The 13,694-nt window shown below is 21.3% G+C and overlaps 2 protein-coding genes across 13 annotated transcripts in view; one reads left to right on the forward strand and one right to left on the reverse strand.

Annotated features, from left to right (window-relative positions):
* Positions 1-13,694, reverse strand: part of LOC108002549 (serine/threonine-protein kinase Doa) — an 81,769-nt gene that overhangs the window by 36,011 nt on the left and 32,064 nt on the right. For all 9 annotated transcript variants that reach the window (XM_017064314.3, XM_017064298.2, XM_062083283.1 and 6 more), the window contains one exon: positions 1,480-1,720. In XM_017064314.3, coding sequence (XP_016919803.1) covers positions 1,480-1,720 — 241 coding nt within the window. The remainder of the gene's footprint in view (positions 1-1,479; positions 1,721-13,694) is intronic.
* The window catches only part of LOC107992959 (progestin and adipoQ receptor family member 4), a 62,721-nt gene that overhangs the window by 6,781 nt on the left and 42,246 nt on the right, over positions 1-13,694 (forward strand). The window lies entirely within an intron of this gene.

Below are 13,694 nucleotides of genomic sequence, written 5' to 3' on the forward strand. Positions count from 1 at the left end.
CTTGTTAGTTACTAACTATAGAAGATAATAATTATCAAAAATACTGCAGAGAACATTTAAAATCAAATTATCAGCATTAATTATAGCATTAATTATCATTTTTAATTCTTTATCTTTTGAATTTTTTCATTCTAGAATTTAATTATTCGAACATTCGCTTCGAAGATGACAAAAGCTTTCAAAATTAATATAATAAAAATAAATTATATATTATATTATAACAATGTGAATTTTATCAAGATTTGCGCTTGGAATAGATTTTCACTCTAGAAAATTTAGTTTGATGAAACTAATATACAAGGATAAAACTAATATAGAAATAAATTTTTAAAATATAGAAGGTTTTGAAACTATATAGAAATATAGAAATAAATTCTTCATTATATATTAATATAATATCACTATCATATTTCGTTATAACTTCGATATAAATTTTATAAGGATTTGCACTTGGAAACTTTTTCACTCTAGGGAATATAGTTACTTTAAGTATATTTACTACGAGGATGATGAAAGCTTTCGAAGCTATAGAAATAAGTTCCACGTAATATTTTAATCCAGTATTTCTGTATTGTAATCCAGTATTCTGTATAACCTTGAATGAAGTTTAAGTTTTATAAAGATTTTTTGTAAGATATGTTATAATTTTACAAAAAAAGAAATTTTGAAACATGCTAAATTATATACGTATATAATTGCTATAAAATTTTAAATAAGGAAGTTTTGTAATTTCTAGATCTAAGATCCTAAATAGTATAAAAAATAAATTTGCAACAGATCTGTTAATTTTCTGAATCCTTGTATGAAATGGCGAATAATAATCACCTTTTAAGTGCAAAAAAAATTTCAAATTAATTCAGATTATAAGAAATACTATTAAAAAAAATCGATAATAAAGTATAAAGTCTAATAAATATAAAACGAAAACTAAATTATTAAAAATAACAACATTTTAAAAATAAAAAGAATATTTAAAATGTATCATACTAATATTTAACACTATAAATTTTTTCAAACGATTAAATCAAAAATTGAAAGTGATAAAGAATATTTAAAAATATAAAAAATCGTCTCTTAAACTAATACAAAATGAAAACATATAATAAACAATAATATCTCCTCAAACTTTCCAAATGTCAAATCAATCGAAAGAGTACCACAGTATCTGCCACTATGCACGATACTCTCAATATATAAGGAATAAAGGGTATCAGGGGATGCAAAACACACGAGGAGCCAAAGAGTTTTCTCTTCAATACCTAGCCCGAGTCGTTCGCGTATATATATATATATATTATTTATATGTATATATATATAAATATATATACATATAACGTGTATATATATATATATATGTCACGATCACACGTCTATTAAAAATATGTGTCATATCAAACAATATACTGAATGAAATAAGATGCATCATCGAGAATGCAAACGACGTACTTAGACATCGGTTGTCGACACCATTCGACTCACCTGACTTCTTGAGGATGGCGAGCGATGCCTATGCCGGTCCTGGCTGGTCGACGACGAGGCATGATGGCGATAGATCCTTGCACGTCTAGAGGAAGTGGGATGCGCCAGACGATCACGATCGCGATCGCGATGACCACCGTGTTGTCGGCCGCTGCTCGGCGATCGGCGATGGCTCCGTTTGTAACGCCTTTCCTGGCTGGTTCCGCGGTCGTGCTGACGCGATCTCAGCACGCGTTCGCCGCTGAAATTTAGATTTATCGCGGTCGTTGATGAGATATGGTTGTTTGTGTGCGTCGTCGTTTAATTGGTCGATTGGAGATAAGTAATTTGCAATTGGTAGATGAGTAGAAATTGGAGGAAGCGATTAATGCGATGGCTAATAATGATAATGGCAAGATGGAATGTATAAAGATTGAGAGAGATGAGAGTTTTTAAACGATCTTTAGTTTTTTTCTCTGTATTTATACAGGATGTTTGAAATATAGGGGAAGTATATTTCATCTTTACGAGAAGATGGCAAACGAAATAGCAGAACAAGAATTTCTGTTTGCTTCGTCTGAGTACATATAGTAATAGGATTCTTTTAAATTATTACATTTTGTCAATAATTAATGCTTACATTTTATTACTTCGAACTCATTATCGTTTTATTATAGTTGAACTCGATATGTTCATTTATTTTCTTTCTCACATGATTCGATTGTTTCGATCAATTGTGAAATATAATATAAGGATATCAGGTAGTGGAAATAATAATAATAAAACTAATAATCATGGTTTTTTTGTCATTTTCTCGTGAAAAATATAAGATAATAGATTAACTAATTCTATGTAAAAATATACAAATAATGTTTCTTTTTATTTGGGGTTTCGTTTTTGAATGAATTAAGTTTGAAAATTTTTCGAATAAAATTAAATTATATTTGATTGCATTGAATTAAATATTGATAGATTGATTATTCTATATGAAAATAAACGAAAAATGTAAAATAAATAATTTTACTGCTTTAGTTGCTTGTTTTTAAGAATATCGAGATTCAAAATATAAAAAAGATCGTAATAATTAACGAATTTTTAAATTTTTAAAATTTTAAAATTCGATCATTTCAAAACTAGTTTTTAATTAATTATTAGCTATTAATTTTTAATTATCCTCTATCGATAAGTCATATCAATCAAATTTGCCAATTTTGTTTGTATTTGAAAATTTTTCAAACTTGATTTATTTGAAAATAAAAAAATTGCAAAAATTTTATATTTTTGATTTATTTTTTTCACTTTTAAATTAGCTGTACTTCCCATGTTTTAAATTATGTATTTTTAAAAGTGAAATTCGAATGAATCTCGACTAAGAAAGAATATTAAATGGAATATAAAATTTTTTAAATTATTCTTTTACATAAAATAATATTCATAGAATGTATATTAAAAATATGAAAAATATAATTTTTATATATAATGTAATTATATATAAAAGAGATTTATAGCATTCATTTTATTTTATTATGCATTCCCAGTTACTATATATATTTACAAGGAGAGTGCATGACCTTCGGATTATCGACTTAATTGAAGTTCAGAACATTGATTTTATTATAATATTATATTGCTATTTGTATATTTATTCTTATAATAAATTATTTCTTTATTATTTTTCTTTTTTTATAATCATCGTTTTTATATGTGATAAATTTGATGATTATATTTTTATTTTCTTTTATACATTTCTTTTTATAATATTTTATAAATTTTTCGTTTATTTTTTATATACTAAATAAATTTAAAATTCTATATATATATATATAGCAAAGAAATAATTTTATAAAAATTTATTTATTATTTATTTCTTATTTTATATTTAATATTTAAATAAATAAAAAAACAAAAAAATTAAAAAAAAGAAAAATATTTTTATAAATAATAATTTTTAAAAAATAATTCAAAATTTGAATTACAAATTACATTATAAAATTCAAAAGAATCTAAAGTCACAATATTATTTATTTAAGTATTCGAATACAATCATATTTTCAAACAATAATAAATAAAAATCAATTGAAAAATATTGCATCTGATTTTATTATATTTTTATAAACAGAATAATAAAGTCAGAATATTTTTGTCTCTGTCATATTCACATTAAAAAAGAATTTATAATAAAGAAAACACTTTGAAAATATATTTTTTATAATATATATCTAAAATAATATATTTCTTTTATAATATATTTCTAATATAATATTTAATAATATTCAATAATAAAATCATTGAAAAAATATATTCATGATGATGAAATTTTTTTATAAAAATAGACATGAAAAACAAAAATGATATAATTTAGGATATAAAGAATTCATGTTGTATTTTTTTCGACATTTTATGTTCGCGTATTTAAATTTAGCTTTTTAAAAAATTGTTTATTTTTTCGGTAGTTTTAAATGTGTTTCTTTATACAGGAAAATTATTTATGATAGTTTTTGAAGCATGAAAAAATAAAATGAAAGAATCTATTAATGAAACAAAGCAATTCATATCAAAAAAATAAAATTTTGATTTTAATTTCAGTTCAACTTTCTTATCTCCTCTTTATATTTTTAAATTTATATTTCATATTTATATAGTACGATTTAATGAAATTATAAATAAGAATAATTTGGCATAGCTTGTGAGAAAAAGGATTTATGAAATATAATTCAATTACATAAAATTATTTGTTATAACAAGTAAAAAATTAATTTCACAATAAACGTAGATTAAATTAATTACAAAAAGCAATATTAATGACAAAATTACAATTCTGAGAATAAAAATACTTAGCTAAAAAATTATATGATTTTTATTTAGTCCTGATCTTATTTTCCTTTCTCCGTTTTTATTTTAATTCTTAAAAGCATTAAGATGAAAGTGAAATTTCCATCATATTACAAGCAATTAAAATATTAACAGAACATTTAACTGATATTTATACATATCTTTTGAATATTAGCTTTAGTTTTTCATGCAATTTGAAATTAGAAACTCTGTTATAATTATTGAAAATAATCTTGCTTTCACTCTACCACACTTATAGTTTGATGATAAAAAAAAAAGAGAAAGGTGATTTTCTGACACACATTTGCACGAAATAATTAGAGGGTTTCTAATAATCTTCAAAGTTAAAATTAAAATAAACATGAAGAATATTAGAACAGATTTAAAAAATAATATATTTTTAAAATAATAAATTTTTCATACGAAAAAGTTTATTTGTTATTTGATTTTGATGAAAATAATTCGTTTCTTAATATGCAATGCTTATATTACTATTTTATATTACTATTTATTAATTGTTTAGTGATATTATTATTATTACATTTATTGTATAATAATTATTCTAAATTTTTAATTTTCAATTAAGAAATAAACGTTATTCCTTGAAATAATTAAATTTTAAATTTATTTTTTAAAATTTTTTTAATTGTATCCAAGTAAATAAATTTTGTCCAGATCTATATCGGAATAAAGAAACTGATAAAGCAACCTGAATTACTTTTGGTCGTAATTTACAAGAGATTTTGAAGTTATCTCGATCTGAATAAAACTGTTCGATTTATCACGACCATCTTGTCTTATAAAATGAATCGTAGTCGTTACAAGATGAATTGAAGTGGTTTAACCAGTTCAAGTTTATTTATGAGATACAGCTCTTATCGATAAATATTGACTACAACTGCTGCTTACAGTTTATAGTCGACAGTTAAACTGAATTATAAAGTTTCTTTTGATACATTTATGAACCGATCAAATTAATCCAATTTTTAATTTGATAAATAATTTGTTATAAATGATCATATGAAATATTAAATAAACATTAGCAAAGGGAAAAATTACAAAATAAAAGTAGAATTAAAATAAATAAGAAAAAATATGATAATTCTTTTTATATTTATTAAAAAAATAATTTTTTATAGTATTTTCAATATATTGTATGTGTGTGCGCATGTACATGCACACACATTTATAATATATATATATAAATTATATTTATATAAATGATTGTCAAAGTTGTATATGTTATAGACAATTACTTTGAGTAAAGATTTATATTTTTTAAGAAAATTTTATTTTTGTGTATCACAAAGTTCTAATATGTTTTATATATAAATGAAAATTAAACACAAATAATTTAAATTTTCATTTAAAGAAATAATAAAAAAAACAAGAAAAGAAACAATGAAAAAGTCACCTGAATTATATACTATTATATCTACTATTATACTTTAAAGAGTTTTAAATAAAAAATATGCAAAAGAAGAATTAATATGGATAGTGAAATACTGATGATTCATATCATGATAATTCAAGTCAAAAACAGAATTAATTTGTATAAACTCGTATTTTGCAAATAAATTATTAAACGTGCTAAAATTATTCTTTTGTTATTTTAATTCTTTTTTGTAATTAGTGATAATCATAATATTTTTCATATTTAATGTTATTCTTTTAAAAAATATAGAGAGATAGTTCGTTATTTTAAAAAATATTACAGAGAAAATTAAAATAATGTAATTTAAAATATCTAATAAGCAATTTAATTATTAATTTATTTTTCTTTTTTATATATTAGTATTCATGAATGCAATATAATTCTCCTTGTATTTCATATTCTTTTCAAATATTTCTATTCACAAAATTTGGATTATTACTTTATATATTATTTATATTATAAATTTTTATATTATAAAAAATATAATATAATTATCATTGATTATTTTATCAAAATATTTTTACTATATATATAAATATGTTGAAAATATTTGTAAGAAATTTTTTTCTAATAAAATAAAAGTTATTAATTATATTCCAAATAATATAACAAACATGAATTATTCTAATATGAAAGAAAAATAATAATGTACAAATATCACAGAACTAATTAAATAAAAAATATATATATATTTAAAATTACTATTTATATATACTTAAAATTATATATTAATAAAAACAAATATTAAATTCATTTTCTATAAATATATATCTATTTACTTTATAATATTATTCTCCAATAATTATTCTACAACAGTCTAATAGTTCGAAAATAAAAATGGATCGAAAGCTGGATACTTTTGTGACCGATTATACCGATTAAATGAAACGATTAAATTTATCGTTGGGATGCGGTTCTCCAAACCGCTTAAATATAGCGCGTATTTAATTTAAAACGGAACTGACTGAGAATCTGACTGAGAATCAGGCGTAGCCTGCGTGTAGTAGACGAAATGTACACGGAACGTGTCAGAGCAACAGCGAGTTGACCTACTTCAGCTGTCTGCCTTCAAATAGACCATTTCACTTAAGAGTATTTCGCTGACGTATTTCGCAACGTCTTGATCGAGTGGACCACGGAAGATATCTCAATTTCAAGGTTAAACATACGTGCTGCGTTGTAAAACCTTGCTTCGAGTATCTTTAAAAGGTTGAATATATACATAATAGTCTTCTCACACTAAAAGAACATCGTAATCTTCTAAGTTTTTAATCTTCTGCTTTTTTTCTGAAATGTGATCCTAATAAAGTAAAGTCTTATATTTTAATAGGAGTATAAAATGAAATTTTCTATAGTTTCAATAATAGGATTAATATTTAAAATACTAACATAAATATTATTATATAAACAAATATTTATTCTATTTCTTATTTTATTTATAATAAAATATGATAGTAATACTATTTAATATTTTTAATAAATTTTATTTATATCTATTATTCTATATAATATCTAATATTATTATTATTATATTAATATAATATCAATATTAATATTATATCTAATATTATTATTGAAATTCTTTGTATCTTTAGTATATTGTATTTATTTATTTATATGCAAATGATAAAATAAAAATAAATATATTTATTATTTTTGACTAGAAATCAAGATTAGTCTAATATGCATTTTCATATATTATTATAGAAATTATTAAAATAAAATTAATTTTATAATAATAAAATTTCATAAAAATATCTATTATATTTCTAACAAAATAATAATATTTTCAATTCAAGACTATTAACTAAACTATTAGATTAACTAAGACTAACTATTTACAATTATTTTTTTTCATAATTATTCTAATAAATATATTAATTACAAAAATAAAAAATCTGAAATCAATTAATTTGATTATATAAAATCTTTTGTTTTTTAAACAAATTTCCTAGTAACATAATTTTCACACAATAAGTCGAATTGAAAAGCACTATGAAACAAAAAAGGTTCGAAAATTCATACTGATGATTCACGAAGGAAGTTGTCAAGATTTTTAATCGAACAAAATCGTGGCCTTCGACCGAACAATACCTTCTTCGTAAAGGAAAGAAAAAATATGAGATAAAAGAATCTATCAATAACAAAATTATTGAATAAAAATTGCTTGGATTTTTATCGAATTAAATTCAATAATATTATTATAAATTATTATCGATAAATCTTTATTAATCTCTATCACATTTTTAAAAAATTTTTCTATTATTAACTTTATATTTTTTTTAAAAATATATAAGATATATTATCACGAAATATATTTATTTATTTGTATTTTTAATTTTAATTGTGAAAAAAAAGTTACAATGATAACAATATAAAAAATTTCAACAATTAAGAAAAAATTAAAAATTCATAAATTCTTAAATAATTAAAAATTACAATTTTTTTAATCGATCTAACAATATTTTCTAAAAAATAATCAATGACAATTTTCTTTTCCTTCTTTCCTTTCAGTTAACTCTCTCTCTCTCTCTCTCTCTCTCTCTCTCTCGCCCTCTCCCTAAAACAAATACTTGGGAATTAAAATATTTTTATATGAAAATGCTATTTTACTTGATATCTATATGAGATAAATATTTATTATTTACATTTGAATATAACACAATAAATATCTAAATGACTTGTTTCTACTTTGCTTATTTACAATTATATTAATATATAAATGTAATGATATTATAATATAATATATTATATAATGAAATATATTATAAAATGATCTTTCTTCAGAAACATGAACATAGTTTTCTATTTCACTTATAAAAAATTTTCAATCAGTAAAGCGAACGAAAAAGAAAAAAACCAACAATTCTTACACCTAGATAACTGACACAGTTCTACAATATTTAATCGACTACTATTATACTACTTTCTTCTATCATTACTTCATCTATTATTTTATTTTATTTCGTTCAAAATAATATGAATCAATTTAAACCATATGAATTACTATTTCTTTCTGCAATCATTATTTAAAAAAAAAATTAAAAACATTTATCTCTATCTATCTATTTCAAACATCTTTCTATTTCCTTCAATCTTATATACACATTCAATGCAGAATACTCTCCCATACAAAACCATCCCAAACAATCCCATCTAGCGTTCAATCAGCTGATACCAACCACAAACAAATCTTGGCGTACGGATGCAATCGTTCAACAATTACCGCTTCTCGAACTTCAAAGAATTGGCGCACACGATCCTACGAAAGTATCGAACGAATCTTTCAACGCAAAACAAAACCGTAACGAAAGGAAGAAGAGATCAAAGAGGCGCGCACAACAACTAAACCCGTTGGGGAAGTTGGTCTCGATGTAAATCACTCTGTGACGAGCGTACGGAAGAGGAAGAATCGCGTGGCATCGCGATAGAACGTTCCTGCGCCAATAAGGAATCGGCGAGTAGTTGTGAATACGGTTCGCTCGCTTTCGGTTTCTGCTTCGGGTTCGTGCGTTGGAACACTTCCAACAATTCTTCGAAACGGCGACCAGGGGGAACGGTGGAATTGATAGCGCAATTCGGTGTGTATCCTTTTCGAAGGATCCATCGCGCTAAAGAGGTCATAGGATTATGCGCAAAGACCGCCCTTTTACCCGCAACGCCGCCCACCACCAGACACTTCATCCCCTCTGTACGCGCATCCGTGCCAAAATATAAAGGAAGACAATGTGATAGTATTTGAAATGAGGATTTAAAAATACTCGAATATTCTCTTCGAAACAGAGAGTAATCTGGATAATGTTTAAAATGAAAAATAAAGATGTTTGTATTTAAATATTGTAGAATTTGAAACAGAGCGGTGATAGATGATTTCGGTGATTATTTTAATATTTTTCTTTTGAAATTTGAATTATTCAAATTTAATATGAATATTTTATATATTCGGAATATTTAAATATTATTTTTACGAAATTATAAATTACGATTATTGAAATTCGCATTTGTATTAATAAAAAAATATCTATTTTTGCAACAAATGTTTTTGTTTTGTTTTATTGTACCTTTTTATTTATTTTCGTTTTTAAGTTAAGTTAATTAGATTTTACTTTTTTTATTGAATATTAAATATTTATTTCAAAATAATATTTGAAATAATCAAAAAGCAAATTTAGAAATATAAGATATTATTTCAATAAAATAATTTCATTTGCTATACTTTAAATAAATTTTTCACTACAAATATTTATTACAATAAATAAATTTTCAAATAATATTTCTTAAAATTATTTTAATGAATAATTTCATTTACTATATTTTAAATAAATAATTTCCATAGATATATTTGTTATTATGATTTGAAATAAATTTTTAAATTCTATTTCATTTTTATAAAATTATTATAATATTATTATAATTATATTTTTTGTTTAAAAAATATTCAACACTCATAGCAAATAAGTTCTTTAGAATTTTTTTGGCGATTTTTAATCGTTTCGCGTGAGAAAGTCTAGCGTGTTTATTGTCCTTTCTCATACAAAAAATTACCAGCGTAAACTTGGGAATATGACAAGGTTAACGTGTAGGCGGATTTGACAACGTTAAGGGTGAATTGGATCGATTGGCGCAAGTTGCAGAAGTTCTTTTCAACTTATTTCTATTGAAACAGAATTCTAGAAAAAGGTAATTTCTTTCTTTAAATCGAAAAGTTTCGAAAAAATGGTTAATATGTTAACGAAAAAATTTTGCAAATAATAATTTTTTAAGAATTTTTTCTAAGAATATGGAATATACAATGATCATAATTAGTTTTAATAATACTAGATATAAATTAATAAATAAATCCAATTTTTTCGAAGTTTTAAAATTTTAAATTGGTAATTTCGAAAATAATGATTTTTTTTGGCACGTAACCATGATAAATACAAGGAGTCAAAAATAAGCTTAATGCTGTTTTAACAGATTAACAGATTTTACATAAATAGAAAAATAATTCCACGTGGCTCGTATACAAAATGAGTCACGTAACGTGGTTATTTCAAATAACTTATAAATTATTTGTTGTGTGAAAAGATATTTCATAAAAAGATTGCATAGAAAAAGTTATAATTTTGTTTCTTTTATGTCATAAGTCGATAAATTATAAAAATTTATTTATATATACGTATAAATATACGTATAAATGTAAAATGTAAAAAATTATCAAGATCGACTAGCATTTTATTTCAATGTTTCATAAATAATAAAAAAATCGTTTCATCATTGTAATCTAAAGTTAAGAATAATAAAACGACATTTATTTACTTAAAGAATATACAAGAAAAATGATTTGCTATTTTTAAATCTTTTGTAAGAAATTCTTTTGGAACATATGAAAATTAACTTTGTTTTTAAATAAAATCATATTTTCATTTTTTAATAATTAAAAAACTAATTAAAACAAATTAATATTTCCTAAAAAAATTTACAAAATCATTTATTACACATATTAAATTAAAAAAATTATTTGATTTTGAATTTTATAAACGTTAATAAATTTCCATAAATTATTAAAAATATACGTTAAAAAAATTAATAAAATCAAATTATTTCTGCTATTATGTCATGCAAATATTGAAGCAATTTTTTCCCAGCAAATAATTAGTTGAAATTATCATGTTATTTGGAATTATAACATAAATATGTTATTTCAATTAAATAATTATATATCTAAAATTTTTAATATTTTTAACGTTAAGTAATACAAAATATTAAGAATCATAAATCTATTATATGATTTTAGTCACAGATGTTACAACATATTATTTTGAAATAAATAAAATTATTGAAAATGAAAATTTATTTTTTTAAAAGAATTTTACTAGCAGAAATTATTTATATTGCAAATTATTCATATTGTTATTTTATTATCATTCGATGAATGACTGCTGATTTCTCATCATTTGAAATGATAATTGCAATTTATCTATGATTTATCGACGTTATACTGGATAATAAAGATATCAATAGAAGATTGCACATTTATAAGATATAATCATAAGTATACAGAATGTTAATATTTTTGTGGAACATTTTTTAGAGAATCAATTTTTAAAATCAAAATAAATAAATAAATAAAATCAATCAATTAATATTTATTAATATTTATTAATATTTAAGTTAAACAGTACAACTAAGTTCGAGATAATTTTATACATATATATATCATATATATGTAAAAATAAATAAATAAATAAGTAAAAAAAGAAAATTTTTTCATTTTAGGCTTTGTTTAAAAAAATTGAAAATATAGACCAATTCCTGATTAAATTATTAATAAATTATTGAATGAATTATTAATAAATTATTCCATAAAAATATGGAATAAAATAAAAAATATGGAATAAAAATCTTTATATTTCTGTTCTTAAAAAAATAAAAAATGAATAAAAGTAATCAAATATTCATGTATTCGACGAATCTTCAAAATCTTGAAACGAAAAAATATAATTTACATTTTTTTATTTATTTTGTAAGTAAAATAATTTTATTAATAATTCACAATTTTCTATATTTGATATTTTCTTAGTTTTTAAATTTCATTTTTCAACAAATAAAACGCTAAATGAAAAAAATATATATATTTATATATATAATAATATATATTTTTTTCTAACATTTTTGTTATATATGCAAAATCATATATATTACTATGCATACTACTATATATACATAACGAAGTTAATCTTGATGATTCATCATCAAGCTGATATTAGTAAGATCAATGTTAAATTTTTTATGCTATACTATACTAACTATACTATATTGACTCATATTAAAAATGCATTACTTATCTTTGTTATTTCATTTGATTTATGATAAATAAAAAAATTGAAAAAAATTTTATATATGTGTTCTATGTTAATTTATCATATTAAAATTATATACAATTTATCTCATATTAAAATTATATGCTACTAAAATTATTGATAAATCATTTAGTATAAACAAATTATTCTATTTTTATATTAAAACATATAATTTTTAATTGGTTTTCCACATTGAAAATTTAATAAAAAAAATTATATAAATGACTATATTTAATGATGAATGAATTATATAAAGATTTTTGTTAACCCAAAAATTTTTTACTAGTATATTTCAAAATTATTAATTTATAAAATTTTAATTTCTTTTCTATATTTTATCTAACTTCAGTTTTTAACATTCAAAAAAAGTTATTTAAATTCTTATTATAAAAATATATAAAATAAATATCATATTTTCTTATATTATTTAACATACGTACTATATCAATTCTATTTTCTATTGTATTTAAAGCTTTTATTATTTTCTTGAATATAATATGAATATAATATTCACATTTATATTTCAAATATAAAATATTATATTTCATATGATATTTAAAACAAAATATTTGAATATCTAATTATTAACATTTTTAATCATATCAGAACACAGTATATTCATTACGAAAATATCAAAATTCAATACAGCCACATTAAAAAATATTGTACTAACTTATTTTTTATAACTTATATCGTTATAAATCTTCTAAATAATTTTTACAGTTTTTAGTTTTTGCAACGCGAAAAAACTGCTATTTCTTACATATGAGACATATATACAAAGGAAAAAGTCATAAATCATTTAATATGTTTCATATATTTCGTTCATTCTTCTGTAAGATATTCTTCAGATATAGCATATCTTTTTTCAATTTTAATTAATAAGTTTTGCAGAATTTGAAAGTAATTGATATAATCATTTGCAAAAATATTCGAATACTATAATGCTACTAGCTTTTATATTCTATATCTGGAATAAATAAATATATAAATCATTAAAAATGTTTTATACTATATTAAAGTATAAAATAAAAATATCAGAAAATAAAAAAATTATTACTATATTATTACTTAGTATAAAATTTTAAATGTTTATTTAAATTTTTAGGAAAAAATGAATTTTC

The sequence above is a fragment of the Apis cerana genome, linkage group LG12 (assembly GCF_029169275.1).
Source record: "Apis cerana isolate GH-2021 linkage group LG12, AcerK_1.0, whole genome shotgun sequence".
NCBI lineage: Eukaryota > Metazoa > Arthropoda > Insecta > Hymenoptera > Apidae > Apis > Apis cerana.